We start from the raw sequence: 18399 nt of genomic DNA, 5'->3' as shown, positions 1-18399 counted from the left end.
ACATAAACTTTTCCAAGAGATTTCCCTATCCTTGAATCTAAACTTTAACAGTTTGAAACCAATCATGTCAATTCTTTCCCCTGAAAATCATTCAGGAGCAATGTCTGACATGTAAAGGTTATTTCCAAGATGATGTACAAAATTAGAATTCCACACTTTCTCATTAACTATAGTGTAGGGAGAACCCGAATCAGCATAGATGTTAATGGGAACTCCACCAATGTGCATATTACAAATGGGTTTTTTGAGAAATCTTTCTTATAGGAATCATTAATATTGAAAATATAAACTTTTTCAAGAGGTCTTTGAATACATTCATCTCCGACTGAGCAAAACATAACTTTCTTAACGCATTCGTCACAAACAGAACAATGCATAACTTTTTTAACAATATCATCATCATCACTTGAAGACGAATCACAAACAACCTTAACCTTTTTTCCTTTAGCTCTGTAACAAGCTCTTGAATAATGCCCAATTAACCCACAATTGGAACATTTCTCCTTAATCGCTGGACACAACTTGAAATTAGCCAAATGCGAACTGCTACCGCACCTAAAACACTTAAGTTTATCATTATTTTTTACTTCAGCAGGTTTAACTTTAACAGGATATCTTTGCTTATAATTTGATTTACCTTGAACTTTAGAAATAGTTTGTTCCGAGACCATCTTTTGTTCAGTGGTAGACTTTTCCCTAACTTTAATAGCCTTAGCACTGCGACCTGAGAGTTCTGCCTTTCTAACAATAGCCAGAACCTCTTTAAGTTCTGAATCTCCATTAATCCAAAGTCTATCTTGAATTGACGGATCCAAAGCATGCATAACTACCTGATCCCTTATGAACTGTTCTTGGAGATGATCAAACTTACAGTCTTCAGCCATTTTCTAAAGCTCAGCCACATACAAATCAATAGTTTCATCAGGCTGTTTCCTGCGAAAAAACTTGTATCTGGTGATACCTATACACACCTTAGGAGAAAAGGGGTTATCAAAATCTTTCAAAATATTAGTAAACACATTTGAATCACCACCCCCTGCACTCTTTGACATTTCTTCATAAACCTTCAAACCACTAGCACCTAAAGAATGCAAAAACAGTTTCTTTCTGGCTTCATTTTCCCGTCTTCATCAATGGTGTCAGTAAAGTTTAAAAATATGCTTTCCATTGAAGCCACTTCATACAGGGTTCTAATCCAGAAGGCCAAAAAGCTTGTGGTGACTGGATAGTAAAATTTTGCGTGGCCATGTTGAAATATAACCTAACAGTCAAAGGCAAAAAGGTAAACTAAAGCTTGAAAGTAAACACAAAATAAATCTCATTACTTGAAATAGAGATGAATAATCAGGTAAACCAAAAATCATAAAGCGCTGTAATGTAGAATTCAGCAAGCGCAAAGTTAATAATGTACTTCAAGGCGAAATGACGATGTGAAGCGATAATTAATAGTAAACTATTTCCTCGGTTCCTGTTGCTATGGTAATTTCCAAAATGGCCGCCCTGCGTCTTGCGTCATAGCGCAGCGTGTATCACGTCGAGCGTAGCATGCAACATTTGTTGTCATCAGAATAGCAGATTGGAGCGCGTAGAAGAATGCAGCAAGGAGAAGAATGCACAAGAGGCTGCGTTCGCGCTGGAGAGCGCGTTAAAGCTAACCGCTTTTTCCAAACTTTAAATGATGCAACAGTGATAAGCAACGCTTAATAAAAGCCTTCCACAAAATTTAACTTGCGCAAATAATAAATAAAGTCAATTCCAAAATGTGCAAAGGTAAAAAGGAAATACCTGAAGAAAGCAACTCACGGAAAGTAATTTCCTCCGAGGCGAATCAATTACCACAAAGACTAATCAATTTCAAATTGGTTTCGCTTCAACATCGGACGAACGAATGTTCAATTCTACAATAAAATAAAAATATTATCTTTAAAAGTCAAAAGATAAATGTAGAATTCCATTTCCTCTAAATCCGTTGAACGAGGAAAATCTTCAAAATGAGGTTTCGTGGGTTTCCTAGTGCTTCTCTGCCATCGTCGCCAAAATTGTAAAGTTGACTCCACGCATAAATAGTATAATAGGAGGTTTATTAAAGAAAGCACAGGAGCAAGGTAGGTAACAGCCTACGCAGGGCTTCTTCCCCAGCAACTGCCACCACAGAGGCAAGGAAGAGAATCCTGCACAACACAGAATGTAGAAAGCAAACAATTCTAAGAATATTTAAAGAGGCAACATGACAGCAAGCTACTTGGGAATTCTCATGTACTATTGCTGAGCATGAAATTGAGGCGTAAGCTGTCAGAAGCAGTACAGCTTGCTACGGAGGGTAAGCAAAGGCAAATAAAAAGGTGCTGGGGATTACACTGTTGCTAAGGTAAATCAGGACAATTGTTTACAGCAAGTAGCGATTTGTTAGTTTCAAGGCATACTTATAGAAAGTGATCTAATGGTTTTACACAAATATTTGATAAGAATAGGGAAAATGGATATTAAATGAAGCATGAAGTATTAAACATATTCTATTTCTCTGGCAATTTAGTTTCACCTGACAGTTTTTACAGGTTAAATGGGTGTAATGCATATTAAGGTGAACTAAACTCTTACAGGTAAATTTAACAATTTACTAAAGCATATAATCAGAAATAAAGTTTATAATCTGACAATCAGTGGCGCCTCTGCCAATAAAAGTGGTGGGGCAGCGTGCTGGGTGATATTTATAACAAAAGCAAAGACTTACCTGCTGCTGATGCTGCAGGCCGCTTCGGTGCTCCTCTGCGCCCGGCTGCCTCGGTGCTTCCCTGCTCCCAGTCGCCTCAGTGCTCCTCTGTTCCTGGCAGTCCATGGGCTACCCAGCACAGACTTCAAACCCAATCCGTACGCTGCCCTCATGAAATTACCAAACACTAGAGAAGCGTCTGGATTGGCCTGAGCGGACTGGCTTGAAGCTCGCTCAGAGTCTGTGGCTTTTCTCCATACAGTTGTGCAACACAGCTTAGTTTGGACGAAATATAAGTGCGCATATCGGTTTGGCCATCCTCAGACTGCTGGCCAAACTGATATGTGTACTTACAAGTGCTCACCACTCCTCGCCGCCGATGTCCATAGGCATAGTGGATGGCCCTGCCCGACCCGAGACTCCCATTGGCTCACACAGTGGTAAATTAAATGATAAAATTATTTTATTATCATTTTATTTTGAATCTGCTGGTCACTGCAGAAAACTTGTATGCCATCTAATACGTGGAACTGATGACACCATCAACCTTATTGTTTTTTCAGCGTTAATTCTAGGTAACATTTCAAACATTTGAGTTTCTGTGTGAGACCACACAATATTATTTCTGGCAGATCTCTAACCTACAGAACAAGAACAGAAGTGAAATATTAACATCTTTTTGTGACATTTGTAATAAAGCTTGAAACATTGAGAGAACATATTAGAACCAGTTGTTGTTGAATGGTTGCACATAGTGATGCTCTGGCGTTCAGTGGTGCTGCGTGATGCTGTGGCCTTCAGTGGTGCTGAGTGATGCTGTGGCCTTCAGTGGTGCTGAGTGATGCTGTGGCCTTCAGTGGTGCTGAGTGATGCTGTGGCCTTCAGTGGTGCTGAGTGATGCTGTGGCCTTCAGTGGTGCTGAGTGATGCTGTGGCATTCAGTGATGCTGTGGCATTCAGTGATGCTGAGTGATGCTGTGGCGTTGAGCGATGCTGTGGCGTTGAGCGATGCTGTGGCGTTGAGTGATGCTGTGGCGTTGAGTGATGCTGTGGCGTGGCGTGATGCTGTGGCATTGAGTGATGCTGTGGCATTGAGTGATGCTGTGGCATTGAGTGAGGCTGGTGCGTTGAGTGATGCTGTGCGCTGAGTGGTGCTGTGGGAGAGAAATAGAGGCGAGAGAGCGAGCAGGCACAGAGAGGGTATTGGGGCAGAGAAAAACATGTGTTAAGTAAATAAAGCTGATTACACATCGTTTCACAGCGTCTAAATCAAGAACCTTTAACCCGGATTAGCATTTGGCAGCAGGTCAGCACTAAAAGAAAAGGGTGAAAAGGAAGACAGTGTGGACAGAGGAGAGACAAATGCATGAATAAAGTGAGAGAAAGGATAGAAAGAGAGCAGAGTGACAAGATAGAGAAACAGGAAGGAGAGGAGACGTTTAGAGAAAAAAAAATGAGGATGATAGGGACAAAGGAAGGTAGAAAACAAGACCTTTTGCAATGCAAATGCAGTTTTTGTAAAAGCGCCCCATGGCGCGCTTTCACGTTAGTGTTAGCCTCGCCCCTTTCTTTAGATGAGCTGTGTGTAAAAAAATGTTTAAGGATAAAGCTCGGCAGCCGCCATTGCTACAAAAGTAAATGGAAAACAAATGGTGGCCGCCCGCCTTTCTTTTTCTATTTATTTTACATTTGAAGCAATCGCGCTTAAGATGTTTAAAGCTAAAACAATTCAGGGCTTCAAACAGTAAGAAAGTGCTATAATTGAAATGCTTCAATTCAGTGCAGCGGCGAGGCACTGGCATATATTTTTTCCAATAGCGCCTCCTGCTCTGTATACCATACACTGGGTGTTGTCTTTCTGAAACAATTTAGTGCAAACTGCATAGCTGCTTAGATTACACCAGCAACCAGAGTGGTGCTGAGGACGATGCAACTGCTCAACTGCCTCCATTGTCACCTGCAAAAAATGCATCTTCTTTTCTGCATTACTCATGTTTTAAAACATCAACATTTGCAAAGCCATCCATTACAGGGGCCTCTCTGTTGTTGTTTGTAGGAGTTAACAAAACAGAAGGATGATATCAGCATGCCCGTTTGAGAGGATGAGTTACTGCTCGGCTCTCTGGGCAGAAGGAGAACAAACCAATTGACTGCACGTCTGTTGCTAATTGGCGGAGGAAGAGGAGGGGAGAGAAGAAGGCCCCACCAGCTGAACAGGGCGTCTGTGATAGGGGAGGCGGGGCCATGAAAAGAATGCTGCTAAATACTAGAGGCGCAGGAGGGCGATAGGGCACGCGGTGCGCATCAGTGAGCAAACCAAATAACAGTGAATTGGTGAATGTACTTCAGCATCAATGAAGGCAAGGTAGAAAGGAAGCGATATTGTAAAGATCCTACCTGTAAAGAGTGACACCGAGGAACAGAGAGAAAGAAAGAAAGTGAGAGAAAGTGAGAGACAGGAAGACAGAGAAAGAGACAAACTCTCGGCATTGCTGTGGGGGGGTGGGCGGGGGAGCAGCAGCCTTTGATGTCTGATGGTGGTGTAAGAGAGACAAATGTTGGTGTGCGAGGCTTCCTTTCAAGTCGGGTGGAGGGGCGGGGGAGCAGGGGAGCGAGTGGGAGGGAACGAGCATGGTGGTGTGCGAGGCTTCCTTTCAAGTCGGATGGGGGTGGTGGGGCAGGGGAGTAAGCGAGTGGGAGGGAACGAGCATGGTGGATGGAAATTGTACAAAAGGAGACTCAACAACTGATCTGATAACCTGTAGAATAGTATATTAATTTCAACTCGAGAGTTGGCTTTGGCATCAAGAGTGTCAGCAGAGATTTTTGGCCATATGCCTATTTTGTCAGCAGAGATTTTTGGGCTTATGCCTATTTTTCGTACGAAAAGGTGCGCAGCTGTCAAGCTTAAATATGAAGCACACAAATAGATAGCGGTATTATGAGTGAAATGAACAGAGAACTAAACGCACAGCCCACATGCAAGTAATTCTAAAACAAATGTGCACACGGATTCGCACAGCAAAAGAAAAGGTGCGCGGCTGCCAAGCTAAAAGATGAAGCACTCAAATAGATTGCGGTGTAAGTAGCGAAAGGAATAAAGAAATAAATGCACAGCCTATTCCCAAGTAATGCTAAACAAGTCGGGTGGGGGGCGAGGGAGCAGGGGAGCAAGCAAGTGGGAGGGAACGAGCATGGTGGTGTGCGAGGCTTCCTTTCAAGTCAGATGGGGGTGGGCGAGGGGGAGCAGGGGAGCAAGCGAGTTGGAGGGAACGAGCATATGGGGTGTGAGTGAGAAGTGAGGCCAAGCGCGCCCTGGCGAAGCGTCACGCTTGAATACCTCACATGCATTGGGAGGAATCCACGCTTGATCAAGAGTTTGTTTCCCCTACTATATGCTCTCGCTATTAATCCCTGTGGGATATAATATCTCGACCTAAAAAGGAACATTATCAAAAGTAGTCATTGTCATTATTCAAAGAGATTAAACTCTTCATAGATTCACAGTGAATACTGTTCGAACCTCTATAGTATACATACTATACATTATATGGTCCTTTTCAAGTGAATTGAAAAATAAAGTAAAGTGGTAAAAGATGGTACAGTAAAAAAAATATATATATATATATATATATGTTGGACAATTGGAGAGCAATTAAAGGAAGGGCATGACGGCAGTAAATAGAATATTCTACTTTGTACCATCAACAAGTGGCCAAAAAGATATATGAAAGTTTGTCATTTGTGACCCCAAATGAAAATGAAAAGTTATAAAACAGTAGAACTCTTCAGGTATTATTGCAAACCTCTGTCACATTTTTATATCGTGGAGAAAGATGTTTTATTGACACAATATGAATCACAGTATTAACAGATTTGTAAATGATAGAACCTCTATCGCTTCATGTAATATTTATCTTACATCCATACATTCAATTCAATTCAAAAGACCTTTATTCGAATTTCATAAAATTCATAAAAGCAACATATACAAAAAACAGTTCCATGAATTTTTTAAAAATCTATTTACAATACACAGAATTTGGATTTATTACAGCTCTCATATATTTAGTTTTCACGGATTTTCCATCATTTTGCGGGCATGCGTTATCAGTTTCAAAAAAATGCTGGTGCGAAAAACAAATTCATCAGTGTCCAAGGAAAGTAACATTAGATAAGAGTCTTTTAGTGAAAGTGGTCTTCGTTTTCTAAAATACGGTGATAAAAACCATTTGATATATTTTAAATAAAATTTACAGAAAAATAGGAAATGCAAATCGTTTTGTGTAATTATTCCATCACAAGGGCAGGGTTTAAGATATAATGTCTGATAAAAACCCAAAGGAAAACACAGCAAGAATTTTACAGTGCCAGTCCTTAGGCGAAACAGCAACGATCTTTCCCAGTTGGTCATAGGGAGGGTAAGATATAATGGCAATGGTTGCCTAAACAGTTCATTGCCCATATAAGTCACAACTGATGTCTCAAGTCTTTCCTTTTCCATTCTTTCAGAATTATAAAGTGCGTATAGTGCATGTTTTAACTCGTGTTTGTCTTTAGGCTCTATTCTGGATGGGTCGGAGAAGAGGTCACCCCTGCCCACGGAATGCAAGGTCTTAAATACTCCCGCGAGCCAGGGGATTACTAAACCTTTTTCACAGCCAAGGCAATCCGTTATAATATCCTGTGTTAAGGCAGCCAAATTCTTCTTCCATATCCTGAGCCAGAATAAAGCCGGTCTAGTCCTGATAAAATCACATATATAGGGCAAGTTTAGTTCCTTGTGACAAATAAACAAAGATGATGAGATTGGGGCACCCAAAATCTTTCTGCAAAAACGATTTTCTTCTCAGTGGATGCTAATGCTTTTACCCAAGCCCCAAACCTCTGCCCCATATGTGGCTACAGGTACGCACTGTGAATTAAATTTTTTTTTAATATCTTAAGTGGCACCTATTTTCTTTGGGCGGGGTAGGCTCAGAATAGAGTTGATGGCTTTTGAGAACTTGCCCGTGGCGTGGGCCAAATGCCCACTCCACGAGCCGTTCGCAGCAAAAACCATCCCCAAATATGGGAATATGCTCACAGAGTCTAGCTTGTCAGTTCCCACGTATATGGTGTTGAGCTTCCGTTTCCCTGGGCCACATGACATTATAAATGATTTTTTTAAATTCACTTGCAGATCTAATGCCTCCATATATTGTACAAAAGTTTTAACAAGTGTACATAACGCGTTTGGGGTGCGGCCCCTTAGGACCGCATCGTCTGCGTATAATAGAGCCGGTAACAATTGCCCCTTAATTATAGGGACGTCTGAGGTTACCTGTTTTAGGGATTTGGTTAGCCCATTGATATAAATAATAAAAAGCAGGGGTGCTAAAACGCACCCCTGTCTGACCCCTCTTCCTACTTTAATGGTCCCCGAAACTTCCCCGCCCATCCTGATTCTAACTTGCGCTTTGAGGTCAGTGTGGAGATAAGCCAAAAAGTTTACAAGGACCTCATCAAACCTATAATCCAAAAGGCTAGCCCAGTGTTTAGATCTGTTAACCAGGTTGAATGCGGATGAGAGATCCATGAATGCGAGGTAAATCGGGGCTGATCAAGCAGTGTTATACTTATCAATCTCCAATCTCAAATTCAAACATTGCCCACCCTGCTTCTAAATCCCATCTGACAGGGGTCCAGCAATCCGCAGTCTTCCGTCCACTCCAATACCCTATTATAGAGAAAACGCCCTAGGATCTTTAAGGTGTTGTCCAATAGCGAAATGGGTCTGTAGTTAATCGGGTCTGACCTATTGCCCTTTTTAAATATTGGGACGATGGTACTGATGGACCAAGTGTCTGGCATCTGGGCTAAGGGCAAACTGTTAAAAACATTGAGTAATATCGGTGCCCATGGATCCATACTCCACTTAATGACATCTATAGGAAGTCCATCAGGACCAGGGGCCTTATTTCCGAGGCTCTGTCTAATAGCTACTTCTACCTCCTGGAGACCAATCTTCAAACAACACAATTTCCCAGGTGAAAAATGTATTGTTTCCTCAGTTGGGGTAGTATATACTTTAGAGAAATGGGCCTCCCAAGCGCTACTGGTTATGGTACAGCTAATTGCAGTTAGTTGTTTGCCCATATCTCACATTTTTCTGACGGCAGACCAAAAGTAGTTGCTGCTCTTTTTGGTTGCACTTCCGACCAGCGCTTCCCACTGCTCTATCAATAGTGCGGCCTTACGCTCAGCAATTTTAAATTTATACATTTTCCTTGCTGCCTGTACCTCTATTGTGCTTCTGGGTTTTGTAGTTAAAGCCCTAATCAGTGCCCTATTCGCTGTCGAGCAGGCAGAGTCGAACCACCTTGGTTCTTTCTTTATCTTAGGTCGAGGAACTGACAAGGAATTTTTTATGGCTAAACATAATTTAACAAAATCCGTAATTAACCTTGAGCCGTTCCCGTCAGGGGATAGGCAGGAGCTGATCAAATGAGGATGTTCCTTTTTCACGGTTTCTAATATTGCACCGCTATCAACTCCCCTCCATTTCAGTCGTAGACCATTTCCTGAAGGGGTAATGTCTCTAGCTCCATTCCATGGGATTTAGCAAATACTGGTCTAGAGCCTATGCATAAAACAACTATAAGTGGATTGTTGTCTCCATATGACGTTTCCAGAACTTTGGTCACCCATACTTAAGGAAGATAAACCATTTTAGTAAAGGTCCGGTTACCATGCTTGCCAGCAGGTTTTTGGTCATCGTCTGTCATGTGGTTGAGTGTAGATGAAGCCCTAACTGAAAAGATGAAAACATCGACTGTCCTGTCCACTGTTTACCCAAACGTTGAGACTCCCATTCGAAATTCCAATAGTATAGTTGGCAGATTGACATCAAACGTGCCTTGAAGTTGGACTAGGTTCAACTTTAAATCCAGAAATTAGTTGATATAGATTTTCGAAATCTAGGAATAAAGATATAGTGACTGTTTGGCTCTCATACCAATTTTAGGACCGAATTTCAATTATAATCAGATGTAATTAGCAGACACGCAAAGTCCCTTAAACCTTTGTGACGTTTGAAAGTTCGATTCTTGAACGTCTGCGATCTAATTGGATGAGATGGGTACATCATTTCTGCTCTAGTTGCTGGCTGTCTAGTCTTGTCCAGAAAGGAAAACTGTCAGGGCCGTGTGGGGGCAAGGACAGTATAACCATTGACATCAGTGAAGTGGCAACCCGTCATTCTTTTGCATATCTGTTGTCTGAAAATGGATGTGCTGTCTGTTTCTACCTGCGACAAATATAAGGGCATCTATATGTAGAAAGTGGCTCGGCAGCCTCCTAAATGTAATTATAATATAAAAATAGTTATTGGTAGTGAATACCTTTCTTCTATGTGCATTAGTTAGAAGGACTTCTAGTTGCTGATCGAAATATTACATCCTTTCAACTACATTTAAAGACTGGGACTGGTGCCTAGGGAGTGCCAGCAGGGTATGAACTGTGGGATAGGGGTTGCTGCTTTGGGCAAGCGCTACACCTAGAGCAGAGGACTGGCAAGGAACAACCTTTATTTGTTATGAGCTCTCTTCAGGTGCAGTTTCTTTACTGCGAAGTGTATTGTGAAAGGGGGTTCTTCAGAGATTTGTTTGGTGTCCAGCATCGCACCATGCTAGGGACTTTAGCTTTTAAACCCCCTACGCCTAAATCAAGGCCTTTTGTTTTCTTTGTTCACTCGTGAGTCAGTTTGGTTATCTCACAGGCCTGCAATTGACTCTCAAGTTGGCTTAAAAGGACCGTATCAATTTTTGCATCACTTAAATCAAACTGTACTGCATTGCTTGTGAAGATATATATATTTATATTTTCAAATCAATATAGGTATTTTCTGTCCCGTAGGAGTGGTGGGATATCCTCAACCTGCTCCTCCAAAGACCAGGTTTGTCACCCAATTCAGCTAGCTGTAAACATTTTGTAATGGTCATGGTGCTGCTGTGAGTCAATCCGATTGCAAAGGCTCAACAGTCTCGATTTTCGGTTCTCAAATATCAGTTTCCTGCAAGATTTGTGAATCTCTTCCAAAAAGGATTTGAATTATCATTCAAATTCCTATATATCAACTAATTTAATAACTAAGCTTTCAACAGAGAGGCAATTTATTTGACTATTTCAAAAACTACTGTTCGGATTAACACCAGACCACTGTAGGAATTCATTTTTGGCGGGACCTTAGCCTGTCTGCTAGAGTTGATGTTATTCTGTGTAGTTATTTTGCTGTGCACCCGAGCCATAATTAATTTAGGATTTTTGCATCGGAAATAAAGCTTTGGAGGCCCTAGCATAGCTGACTCATCTACCTAAAGCTACGCAGAAGTTTTAAGACTTTTTTGAGAAATGTATATGCAGGTTCGTGGGGCCAAATTTTCTAGTGATCAAAAAATCCCCTACCTTTGCTCGAAGCAGCAGAACCATAACTACAAAGTGTCTGTCATTGACTAACTAATACAGATGTAGTGATTGTAGGCCAAGTTTATTAGGTATGTGTGTGCTGACCCTACCAAAACAAACAGGTTAAGACTTATTTTGTTAGTATACATAAAGCAGGGAGTGTGCAATACATTGGAGTTTAATGCAGTTGAAAACACATTACAAAACTATACGAAGTTGTAAATATGTATTTCTTCTCAAAAGCCTTGGAAAAGTGAAAGATGGCTACAAGTTGTAGTGTTAACATTAGAGTTTGGGTTTCTCCATTATATGTATTATAACTAAATTGCATTATTTGCGATGAGCTTTTTATTCTACCACATAGTTATGCTTTTTCCTATTGTATATTCTTGCACACTACTTTTTTTCTCCAATTAGCTGTGGCAGAGTCCTTTCCAATCACAAAACATAACAATATAAAATAATACAAAAAACATGGGGAAGGCTTTGGGGCAGCTCCCTTCAGCTATTGCTCATTTGGAGTGTATTTGCTGTATCTGCCCACAGAAAAGGGGTAATGGGTCAGCCCTCCTGGTTGCTAGTGTGATTTACCCTTTGACCCTGCCCACATGACATCCAATGTGTGATGGCATTTTACCTTTGTCTTGTCTTATTCCACATGGTCTCTCCCTGAGAGGCCAGGAGTCTGTCTGTGGTCTCAACGCCTTGATCTATTGAGCTGGTATGAGTGCAGGGCAGACACACTGCCATAGTCCTCGCACATACAGGCAGCCAATTAGCAGTTGTGTTCCATGGCACCCACATGCCACAGCCTCTACATATTGTGTGTGATTGGAGCAGCACTTGTATTTACTGAGGTGGCCCAACACTGTGATGTGTTTCCACCAGGGCTGCATTTTAGTACTCCTTGAGTGGCTGCTTCTCCTATTTACCATACATGCATGGATGTTCCCTGTGTCAGTGCGTGATCGCTATAAACTCCTTTACTTATGAGTAATGAAGCATTGCCCTGGTACTTAAATCAATGGGTTATGCGCTCCATTATTTGGCTCTATGTCTTTTCTCCTAGTGCCTCCCAGCGGTGTGCTCAAAGGGTATTCCTGCTCCTCTAGTATTTGTGTGTCTCTATGGCCCTCCAGTATCTATGGCGTAGGGAGAGCCATTAACAACTTGTGTTTCACACCTCGGTACATTTTGTCTGTGTTCCACTTTTATCCTGTGTGCTACTTTCATATTGTTTGGGTGGGAATAACTGCTACTGTAGTACAAGAGTAATGGTTGACAATAATTCCGCCATCCTTTCCTTTATCCTTGGTGCTCGCAGTAGTTGGTCCCTGCTGTATGGTCGCCGGAAAATTCTGTTCGAGCTGTGCACTTTGGCACATTAAAAAAAGTGATTCTAGCCCTCCGTCTCAAAAATCTACAAAGCTTGTCACTAAATAAAAAGCTCCCTCATTGTTAAAATATTGTATTACACTGAGACATGTAAAAATGTATCTGTTGGTACACTTCTATTGGACCAGAGCCCATATGCTGATGACGTTGTGCCCTTAGAACCTGGCAGATCTGTATGTCTAATTCCGCTCTCATGTGGTAGGTATCTTCTATGAAGGACATTTGTCTTGGGACAACCCTGGATATGGGAGAATGTTTTTTCCATGTAAATAGTTCTTGGTTGGGGCCACAAACATTTCAGAAAGGATCATCAGAAAACATGCATATTAGGATATGAATTTGGAGTGAAAGGTATTGGCTAGAAGAAGCCAAATCTGCAATGCAGATTTTTCTGCAGAAAACGCAATCTTTGTTGCCTGCAGAATGTGAACAGTTTTCTCATTTTCGCAGTTTCTCTGAAATGTTTAAAAATATAAGCATATTTTCTATCTTAGTACAGAAAGCAATACGGGTGGGTGGAATTTGCGTAATCTCATTACGCAAATCTCTGCGAAACGGTCAAAAAATGTCAGCGAACACTCATATTCCGCGAACATGTGGAATTGCTTGTTCGCAGTGCTTTTTTCCTGTACGCAATTGCTGTTTGCGCGCTCAGGGGGAAATATCTTGCGAACACCCGTTTTGAGTACGCAAACAAGCAAAACATTTTGCGAAGCCACGTAACGCAAAATTTTGGGCAATTTCGCGAAGCCGCGGAATGTGAAATTACCCAAATTCCGCCAGCGGAACGGAGTTTACCGCCCAGGCGTAACTATGACTTGCCTGCAAGTGACAGCTATTAACGGAGAGTATAAACGGTGCAGGCACTGGGTGAAACACTAAGTGAACTTCTCAATAGTTTTTATCAACTACTCAGCTGAATTGCAGGCAGAGCTGAGACGTGGACACCTGCATAGTGAGTCTTGACAGAGAAGCCCCAAGGCAAAAGTCACCCAGTGACCCTTATACTCTATAACTGAATGCACCAAACACATCTGTACACAAATTAAAAAGGTCTGAAGCAAGGTGTGTACAGGTGCAAATATGCTAGGATCAGGACACTGAAAGGCTGCTGAGAGAGACCTGCAAGTGGCAGCTGTAGCAGGGAGACGAAAACCCACAAAGCAGTAAGGGTCATATTTATGGCAAAGTAGCGCAGTGCAGTTAGTCATCTTTGCTGCACTGGATCACTGGGAAAGACATATAGCGCATTCCTGTCCTTTCCCCCCCGCACTGGTGTACAATGGACTGCTCAGCGTCAATGCAGGCGCGCTTGCACCATTGCGCAAGGGTTCCTACGCTGCATGCAGGATTATTTTTGTGCAGGAAGGGGCACCTTTCTGTACAAAAACAATTCTTAAAGGGATATTCCTCTTTCTATGTGTGCTGCATAATACATTAAGTACAAAAATTATTTAATTCTCTACGCAGTAGCCTAAGAAATAATAGTCTGATTTTACACTGTTTGCTGCCAATGTTGCCTCATTTCCCACAAGCAGACTTTCTGATATATTTTCAGATACCAGGCGTGTTTTACCCTTTGATTACATTTTGGTTCTACAAGGCATTTCATTATTTTCGTGCTACTGTTGTGGATTATTTTATGTAATTTGTAATTCTTCACGTACAAAACATGGCTAGAATTGTCATAGGTTCCTGAAAATATTCCGGCTTCTTCTCCCAAGAGGATTTTCATTTAAATTATGCCCTAGGTAGAATTAATAGATATTTTTAAATCCACTTGTGACTTAGTGTACCATATTTACGTCACCCAGGAGTTGACTACAACTGTTCTGCTTTTTCCATTTAATATTGAATGTTTCAGAATCGGAACCAAAGTCTTATAGGTAGTAACTTGTACTTTTTCAAGAGTCAGTTGATCACTTTGCCTTGTCATAAATTAATGTCTTTTGCATATAAAATCAAGACATGCTACTTGAAAGACTCTCTGGTCTGTACTGCCAATTGAATGCAGATGATGCCCTCGGATTGAGCTATTTGTATTGCTTATCCTTTAGAACTAACATCTATTTCCTGTCCCTTAGAACCAACGTAAAATCCAAAGAGGAAGTGAAGCCTGAAAAGAAAGCTGGATTCTGGGACACTTTAGCAATAAAACCAACCAACCAAGCTAAGAAGCCAGATGAGATTGAAGGGTGGGAACCCCCGCAGATCACTGTTGAAGACCCCCCATGTGATGGAGAAAATCCATTGGATGACCCTTCTTCCTGGCCTGGTTGGGAAGATGAGACCAAAGGCTCCACTAAGTACACAAACTTGACCAGCTCCGGAAACACCTCCAAGTGGAGCATCAAATCTGCTGGAAAGCTTGTTAGTATTAGAAGGCGAAGTAAAGGTAATCTTACAGAGAGCTGGGAAGAGCTTGAGTGACAATGGTAATGTTAAATGCCTAAGCCACCTACTTGGAAGACAAAAAACAGGGTCCTTGAGTCACAGTTTAAAACCAAAATCAGTTCTGCTCAGTATTCTACCTGTGTACTTAGGTTTTATCAGAATTCTTTAAAAAAAATTTTAAGAAAAACGAAATGTTTGCACTTTTATTCTGTTTTTCTCTGCAGGATATACATAGTTGATAATGTTATTCTCTGCAATATCTGTAAAAAGAAAAGTAGGAAACCTATTGTGTGCCTATAGTTCACATTCACTATTTTATATATATTGATTATTGGTTTTACCAAAAACTGTAATTCCTTGGTGAATGTATACACTGGTTGTACATTAGACTGCCTTATACTGTGACATAAAGTGACCAGTAAAGGTTTACGCCTTGCACATTATACTGTTAAGTGCCTGTATTTCACCCTCATAATGTATTTGTGATGCACAGTTTAATTTATTGCTAAGTTAACTTTCATGATGTTTTAAAATTAATTTCAAAGGTGGAGTTTTTTTAGTTCATACTAACTTGTTGAAAGCATGAACAGTGTTGGAAACAGGATGACAACAAATGCGGAAATGTTAAATGGGAGCTTTTACAAAAAGGTCTCCAGGTATGAAAAAAATGTTTCCATTGTTAAGTTGATTATAATTGTTACTTCATACGACTTGTTTATTACTGTATACTGAAGAAGCGATGGCATTGCTTTGAAATGAGCGTTTGACATTCCAATTGGGCATCCCTATCCTACAGTACATTAACTCTGTGGTATGTGCATTCTGTGCTGTTGGAACAAGGGTTGAGGATATGTATGTATATGTATCTTCCTTTTATAAGGACAGGGAAGCTAAGTTAAGGCGGAACATTATTTAGAAAGAGGATTTTCGAAAAGTCTCTGTGAAAGTGGACGGTGGAAGTACCTGCACTGTAATGTGGGGTTATGTTCCTCTTAAGACTTGAATGTAGCATAGTAGCAGCCAATGTGAAAGTGATACCTATTGAATTATTATTAAAATATACTGTTACAAAAACAATACTGTGCTGCTATTGTGTAGGATGAGCCTCTAGCCATTCTCTTTACTTGTTATTTTAGTGGCTTATCAAGTGCTTTCTTATTTTTGTCTAGCATTTTAGCACAATACCTGTATACCTTTGCTTTAGCATTTCAAGTGGGTATTTTTATTTCTATTTCTATTATTCAGTTGTCTTTACGATGCTAGTATATAATAAAACTTGTTTTGGTCAACTTTGGCTTACCAGTTCTCCCATCATATCAGCAGTTGGTGGGGTTAGTAATGCAGTATAGCAGTGTGGTTTAGAACCATTGGAACTATTCATACTCAAGTTAAATAATATCAAATTCTTGAAAAAAAGCTCTGCGCTTACTTGAAAGACCATAGCAAAGGTATACACTACATAGCCTCTCAGAAATGTTGCGATTAAAAAAAAAAAAAAAGAAACTCTTTACTGCAGGGTATGCCCCCTTTTCAATAATGGCAGTGCAAGGGGGAACTATGTTGTCTTCCAGGTTGTATGTAAATACCTTTACAGGTTAAGGATTTAATGCAGATATTTTCTGTAACGGACATTAGCTATCAGGAAATGGTTAAACACTGTGGTTCCCTTCGCTTAATTTTGCTGTAGAAGCATAATGACTTTTTTCAGTTAGCATTATAAATAACTTAATGACAAGGTCAGACACAAGAAAATGTATTACGTGAGCTTTTGAATACTTTGTATGACAATTTTACAAACATTTTTTATGTTTCACAGAATACAGAAGATACATTCTAGTTTTGCAGCCAGATTTAGATTTGGCTTTAAAGTGTGTAATTTTTGACTTTACTGAAGTGGAATACTTCAGCTGGCTAGTTAAACACATTTAAAAGCTTCATTTGCCTCGGATGGTTTGTCTGCTGAGCTCAAATATCTGGTAGTATAGTCGCATTTTAATAAAGAATGAATTTAAAAGAAGTCTGATTGCCTTTTGTAGTTCTGGTAGTGGTTAATCCTGAAAATGTGTATTTTTCGGAAGAATAACTTCCATATTTTATTTCAGAGAGCGGATGGGGTGACACAAAAAAAATAGTCCAAGCAGTAAATGTGGTATTCAGCTCTGCGTGCTTGGTGGTGGGGTTTCCTGTGACGCAATGGAACATCATCATACATTTGGGTTTCTGGGTGACGTTTGGAGCATAAGGATTGCGGTTGAGTATATAACATTCTGCTCCTGGTGGACCCAATACTATTTTCTTAACCTTTTCCGTTTGCGTTAAATAAACTTACACAACTCCCAGGTCACTTTGAATCAAAATGGCCACTGCTGTTTCAGCTAAATGAATTTTAACAGGTTTGAAAGGGAGGTTGGCATCTGATGTCCCATATATATATACATCTCCTACTGGCGGTCGCCAGTTAGTAGTTATAGTTAGGACCTATTTTCCATAGGAAATCCGCAACATTCTATTTGGATTAACTTTGGGGTGATTCGGCAAGCGGGGGCCGAGAAAAAAGGGGGGTCCCAAAGCTTGCTTCCCCCCTGCAATTTTCCATAGGAACCTTTAATCTCAGCTACAGCCCGAACTGCTGAACTGAATTACACCAGATTCGGCAAAGAGGTAGTCCTTGGTTCACACTCGTGCCTTTTGGTTAAATGGTGCAAATCTGTTCAGTAGTTTTTTAGATATTAAAGGAAAAAATACATATATATCTGGGCAGAGCCTAACGACACATCCCATCGTGAGATCTTATTGGCTGTCAGCACTTCATCCATGAAGTTTAGGCAGCCATCTTGGGACCAATATACGTGATAGCACCTCATTAAAAAGCATTGAAAGTTAATAGAAGGTTTTAAGACTTTAGTTACATTATAAATCATTTGTTGATGGTACCATACTCATTTTAGGGTTTGTGGTGTGTTCTAAGGTGATTTTACCGTGTGAAAAATCCTTCTGCTGGGATATCATGAATCATGTTTGAGAGAAAACTATTTTCTCATGCTTTTTCCACAGAGGTTTGGAAGGTGATCTATAAGCTAAACTGAGAGTTTATTTTATGTAAATTCACATTATCTTTCTCAGTCATGTGAGAATGAAGCCTGACATGCTCAGTAAAACATGTACATCCAACAAGGGAAGAGACTGTCAGTTGATTCCTTTGTGTTATGCTACAGCTTCCCAGAGTTTTCTAAAGAACAACTAGAGTGCTAACATCCTTACTTATGATACTTATGACAAAAGTATAGCACACCTGAAGCTATCTTGATTGGAATAAAGTGGTAACTCTTAAAACATTTAATTTAAAAAGGAACAAAATGAGGGGGTTCATTTTGCCATAGAAAGTATTAGTGCTGCAGAAAGAAAAATGAGGGTATATTTGGAGTGACTACTCAAATTCTCTTCTATTTCATTAAA

The 18399-nt window shown here is 40.5% G+C and overlaps 1 protein-coding gene across 1 annotated transcript in view; it reads left to right on the top strand.

Annotated features, from left to right (window-relative positions):
- TDRP (testis development related protein) overlaps nucleotides 1–16960 on the top strand; it is a 554794-nt gene extending 537834 nt beyond the window's left edge. The window contains exon 5 of the mRNA XM_086926404.1: nucleotides 14634–16960. Coding sequence (XP_086782530.1) covers nucleotides 14634–14979 — 346 coding nt within the window. The 3' untranslated portion in view covers nucleotides 14980–16960. The remainder of the gene's footprint in view (nucleotides 1–14633) is intronic.
- Nucleotides 16961–18399: the final 1439 nt, after the last annotated feature.

The sequence above is a fragment of the Lissotriton vulgaris genome, chromosome 6 (assembly GCF_964263255.1).
Source record: "Lissotriton vulgaris chromosome 6, aLisVul1.2, whole genome shotgun sequence".
NCBI classification, from domain to species: domain Eukaryota; kingdom Metazoa; phylum Chordata; class Amphibia; order Caudata; family Salamandridae; genus Lissotriton; species Lissotriton vulgaris.
This window is presented reverse-complemented; position numbering and strand designations above follow the sequence as displayed.